This window comes from Rosa chinensis, chromosome 3 (assembly GCF_002994745.2).
Source record: "Rosa chinensis cultivar Old Blush chromosome 3, RchiOBHm-V2, whole genome shotgun sequence".
Classification (NCBI taxonomy): Eukaryota; Viridiplantae; Streptophyta; class Magnoliopsida; order Rosales; family Rosaceae; genus Rosa; species Rosa chinensis.
The window spans coordinates 8,115,313-8,120,621 of record NC_037090.1 but is presented as its reverse complement, the minus strand read 5'-3'; the positions used below and the strand labels follow the sequence as shown (position 1 = coordinate 8,120,621).

Here is a 5,309-nt window from a genome sequence, read left to right as displayed (position 1 = left end):
TTTGTTTTTGTTTAACTAATTAGCACATTGGAAAGGGAGATTCAATCCGAAACCTCAAGTACTGAGGTTAATCCACCTAACTCGTAAATACTCGATACAAGCCACCAAGACGCACAAGAAGTTAACTTCACAATCATTCCTACTTTCATAAAACTAGGCAAATGGCCGATTAAAACTTTCAGTGCAGTAAATATGTACTCTTTATTATCTATTTGCAGTCACATTCAATATGACTTTGATCTTTCAAACCAATTGCTCAAGAATAGCCTTACAAAGATACGAATTCTCTACGTTCTCTCTGTACCCATTTTCCAGTATCTTGGTTTGATTTGACATGAGATTAGAACTCCATTCTGCTTCTATATTTGTTCAAATAAAATTCTTAAACAAATTCCATACCAGAAAACCCTTCTTACGACCTTTCAAATGAAAACATAAAAGCAAATGAAACTGATCATGAAAAAAAAAATACAACATAAAAGCAAACAAGAAAAGTCAGGGAATAGAGGAAGAGGGGGCAGGTCGCAGGTGACCTCCGATTGAATAATAAATAATTAATTCCCACTTTACAACTAGGTAGGGTGTAATGCAGCTAGCAATAACACTAACACCCCGTTAATACTTGGAGAATGCAAACATTTACAGGCACCTCCTAATGAAGAAGACAACTGGACCTTCTACAGACCTAAATATTTTGGACGAAAAGGTTAGCTGTCCACAAACACCATTCACCGGTGCTCCTCTCAGTTCACGGTGAAACAGGTTGACACCTCTTTTCCATTACAAGAATGAATTTCCAAGCTTAACTTGTACCATTAGCTATATATATATTGATATGCCAAAAAATTTAATAGCCGAAGGCCGAGAGAGATGAGTAACTGTGGCGCTCACTGGTGCTTCCAATTTCGGATGTTTTTAGAAGAGTATGTTGAGATACAGAACAATCCACCCAGCCATGGAGAACACCGCAAATATATGAACCCAGAACAAGACAGCAGCAGCCTCTCTTCCACAGCCTCTTAAATTTGCAACAGCACCTACAACATAAGGTTGATTTGTTAATCACTGCCATGTGCATTGCGTAACATTGTGCAGAACAAACATAAAAACGCAAGGAGTCATGTGACTTAAGCTCTGTAAGGTAAGATTGAGTACCAGCAAGAACAGATGTTGGCATTGTGTGCTGGAGCAGTAGGACAAAACGAAACAACTTATCACCATCAGGGAGGAAACCGAGCTTATCAGCCAATGTTACAATCCCAAGTCCTACCGGGGGGACCAAGACCAACCGTGAAAATATAATAGCAGCAGTTGTTCGTAGACCAAGTTTGGAACTTCCTGGGCCTGAAAAGAAGAGACATTTCATGATGATATTCATCTAAATTCAGATCATGGAACAACGATTGAATGTATTGATTCGTAGGATAAATATTATAGAAAAAGTAACTTTCTCTGCAAAATAACAAATTTTTCTACGCATAATCAAATCCAAACAAATTAAGGGAAACAAGATGGAGGGATGTCAACTCACCATTGATAAGGTTGCCGCCTAATGCCAAAAGAATGCATGGAATCATGGCTTCCCTGGTATCACCAAATTTGTGAGATTATATCAGACAACCGCAGAGATTGAAAAATGAACTTACCAGGGAACTAAAAGTGCTAATAGATATCTTTTCAGCTACTTTTGACAATAAATGGAACATAAAAATCCTATATGTTTTATCCAGCACAACATACAAATAAACCCCAACCTAACCAGATGACAGATTTCAAGACAATCCTTGTTTTCATATCTAACCACAGAGGATTAGCAAAATTATACAAGTTAAGGTTGCATTAATCCCACATATTCCAATCCAGTCGCAGTAGAGACCAAAAAACCCAGAGAGGAAAACCACAGAACTAAGTATTATTTACAAATACATTGATCACAGATAACCACAGAAAGAGTTACAAGATTGTGATTGATAAAATTCAATGATTCCACTATATTACTACTAAGCCAATTTCTAATACCACATATAGCAACCAAAATTACAATCAAACTTCTGAGTTGGATCAACTCTTTTAGCATATGTTAAGAGCAGAATTCTTTATTTCAACAACAATAAACCCTGTTTTATTAATAGACAGATACATAAACTCAATACACAACAATCAACAGCATTCCTAGTGAAGACAACCACCAAAGATTATCATCTATTGTAGAATAAGATTCAAATGAGCATACCCAAGGATAGTGCAGCTGTCAGTGAAGAAGAAAAATGGACCACCAGATTCGAAGATCTGTTTCTTTAAAAATGGTATTGCTCCAAGTACCATGGCTAGGACCTGCACCAAATTTGATTAGATTAATTTTGAAGGTCTATTTTGAAGTATTCGCGCATGTTAATACTTCAAGACACAAACAGATATTGACTCAGTTTAACGAAAGGATCAAACTTACAGAAGCTATTATAGGGGGTTGAAGAAGTTGTTTGAGCTTCAATTTCTCATACAAAAACATCAACAACTCTGTAATCTGCATCATATTTAACGCCATGTAATTAGAACCACAGTATATACCAAACACAACCAGACAATATAAAGCATTGAAGTCAAGTAAACAAATCCCAACAATCAAGTGCATAACTGTTAAGCACAATGGATATGAAAGCAGATAGAAGTTCTACAAAATTGTAAACAGCCTATAATTTCTATCAAACTGTCGTTGACCCAACATTGAAGTATACAAGTTGCATCAAGAAGGGAAGATTTATAGACAAAATGAATAGGATCAAAGACACCGGATGTATATGATTTAACTCAAATTACCATGGATTTCTTTGAAGAATTTGGGTTGATTTCTACAACTTGCTCTTCATTTTTTTGCTCTTCCTCTTCTTCTTGTTGGTCTTCATGTGTAAGCAAAGGAACTTGTCCAAGTGTCTCTCCATCTGTAGGGCTCTTGATTGGGAGAGTTTCCTCATCAATGTCAAAGGTGCCCTCCGGAGGGGGGGCCAACATATTAAATACATATGTGTAAAGGATGATTGCACCAACCTATATATACATCATCAATAATACACAATGTTTAGTACCTTATCCTAAATGATTAAATTAGTTTGCAAAGATATTCAGTAATGCATCACTACATAATTTGCAACGTGGATTTCAGTTACAAACTCTGGTGATCAAGAGTGAATGCAAATGCCTACCCACTGGCCAAAGGAAATATAGGCAGTCCCATTTGTGCTACATGTGGTCGAGTCACCAAAAGGGTTGGATGAGTCTCTACATAAAGCTGCAATCAGAACAAGTGGCACATTCCCAATGTTTCCTGCACATCATTGTAAATAAGCTTAGTCATTTTGCACAAAACCCAAGCAGCATTAACACAGCTTACATATAAGACTAATTCCTTGCATACAAATATACTCATTATTATCTAAATGCATGAGATCAACAGTGGCAGATATCAGTACTCATGAAACTAGCTTGATGATCTAAGTTGTCCACCGTACATTCAGTATGCAAGGTTGCATGCATCTGGTAACTTATATTACAAGATTAACATCAGCTAATCATCGTTGAATCTAAATCATCCCACATTTTGGAACAAAATCAATACGAGCTTCATGCTATTAAACTTTATAAGGATGGGAGTGACACAGCATACCAATTCCAATTTGTACAATTGTGAACTTGAAGTATGGGTATGGTGGACGGACGATGGATGCGGTTATATAACCTATGATTGAGCCTGATATGCTACCAAGAACTACATTCGCAGGAATAAACCACCTGCAAAAGGATAGGCCATTCAGAATACAAATCACAACGCTTTCCTATCGAATTTTGAAAAGTATAAAAAAAAAAAAAAAAAAAACTCATACCACTCGAGCATTTTCTCCCAAGTGATCGCTTGTCCGAGTTGAGAGAATATCAAACATGGAAGCAAAAGCGAGAAAACGAGCTGCAAGAAACAAAAAGGTAAGCAACTCAGTATTCGGCACAACATAGTACCACACTGCAATTTCAAACACAAAACAGAAGTGTTGATTTTGCCTTACCCCATTCAAGAGCTTCCTTCCATTTGCCGGCAAGATGTTAACATACTTGGAAGCCATAAGAAGACCCAAAGAACATACTGTAAAAACCTTTGCTATGGGCAGTACTGCAATCTTGATGGTACTGAGTAACGACTCCCCGCCGACTCGATTCCCCATATCCACCACTGTCAAAATCCTCTCCATCTCTCCTTATCAATTTCCCAACCTCCACCAAAACCTATTTCCCAATTCGCAAAAATTCACTCATGCAATCCCAACCAGGTCACCCACAATTCAATCTTTAGTCAAACAAAGCCTCCAATTTACTATCTTTAATAATAATAAATAAATAAAAACGGATTCCCAGACCAAATTCTTCCTCTTTCAGCCCAAGTCTGCAGATTAACCTTCAACCAGCGAAATAAAAAATAAATAAATCAGGGCCATAAACCGCGGAAAAACCTTAATCAAATCCCACCTACAATCCTAATCATTATCAAAAACAGAATTCCACAACAAGCACGGAATTCAAATCATAACCAATGAAGGAAAAAAGAAAAAAAAACAACAACAAAAACAAATTATGAGACAGAGACAAAGCAACGTAAAATCTAATCAAAGTATGTTTACCTTTAAAGCTTGGTATAGCTGCCACAGATCCAAAGATGAATTTGCAGCAACCAAACCCTACAAAGGAATCGAACAGATACCAAAACAAAGTAACAGAAAATTAAAATAAATATATTTATATATAAATCCAGCAAAGAAAGGAAGCCACGTACGGTCGAGAGAAAATGAGAGAAAAACCCGAAACCAAAAACAAAAAGAAACACGGAATAGTTTAGAGTTCGCGTCGTCGTCTCTCTTATACCTACCTTCCTTTCTCTTTCTTCTCTTTTTTGCTTCTTCTTCTTCTTCTTCTTCTTCGTCCTTCTCTGTCTTCTGTGGCTTGTTAGTTGGCGCTTTCTCACCTCCCTCTCAAAACTCTGTTTTTTTAACGGAGTCAGACTCTCAGTTACTGTCGCATTGGGATTCCTAGACTCGTAAACGTCAGCGCGCTGCTCTATATATATACGGCGTTACCAAACAGACGAAATTGCCCCTGGATGTTTTGCGCGTGGACGATAAAGCCCTCGTCGGAGAGTAGTTCCGTACCAACGAAACTTCCACGCAGGAGGGCGAACAGCTATTCCGGCTTTTTGTGTCGTACGTGGAGTTGTTTCCTTGCGCGGTTCGGATTTTTTTTTTTTTTTTTTTCTTTTTGGTGTTTCGTTG

At 37.4% G+C, this 5,309-nt stretch overlaps 1 protein-coding gene across 3 annotated transcripts; it reads right to left on the bottom strand.

The window, feature by feature from the left end:
- Positions 1-502: 502 nt before the first annotated feature.
- LOC112192874 (protein PIN-LIKES 6) lies at positions 503-5,073 on the bottom strand. Of its 3 annotated transcripts, none has more exons than XM_024332780.2 (12): positions 4,910-5,073; positions 4,665-4,721; positions 4,056-4,441; positions 3,879-3,958; positions 3,662-3,786; positions 3,201-3,322; positions 2,818-3,045; positions 2,450-2,524; positions 2,234-2,334; positions 1,532-1,584; positions 1,156-1,344; positions 503-1,037 (listed from the first exon to the last, which is right to left on the bottom strand). In XM_024332780.2, exons 3-12 carry the CDS (start codon positions 4,236-4,238, stop codon positions 916-918), a joined length of 1,278 nt encoding a protein of 425 aa, XP_024188548.1. In that variant the 5' UTR covers positions 4,239-4,441; positions 4,665-4,721; positions 4,910-5,073; the 3' UTR covers positions 503-915. The 3 variants fall into 3 exon arrangements, with proteins under 3 accessions (XP_024188548.1, XP_024188549.1, XP_024188550.1); XM_024332781.2 differs by having other exon boundaries at positions 4,817-5,072; XM_024332782.2 differs by lacking the exon at positions 4,665-4,721 and having other exon boundaries at positions 4,910-5,072.
- Between the last annotated feature and the right edge of the window lie 236 nt (positions 5,074-5,309).

Bases quoted from the DNA above. Each gene is read 5' to 3' on its own strand.
- LOC112192874 (XM_024332780.2), bottom strand. From the start codon at position 4,238: ATGGAGAGGATTTTGACAGTGGTGGATATGGGGAATCGAGTCGGCGGG. The intron at 1,345-1,531 runs GTGAGTTGACAT...TCTTCTTTTCAG, and splicing joins AGGCGGCAACCTTATCAATG to GCCCAGGAAGTTCCAAACTT. The intron at 1,038-1,155 runs GTACTCAATCTT...CTTATGTTGTAG, and splicing joins GCCAACATCTGTTCTTGCTG to GTGCTGTTGCAAATTTAAGA.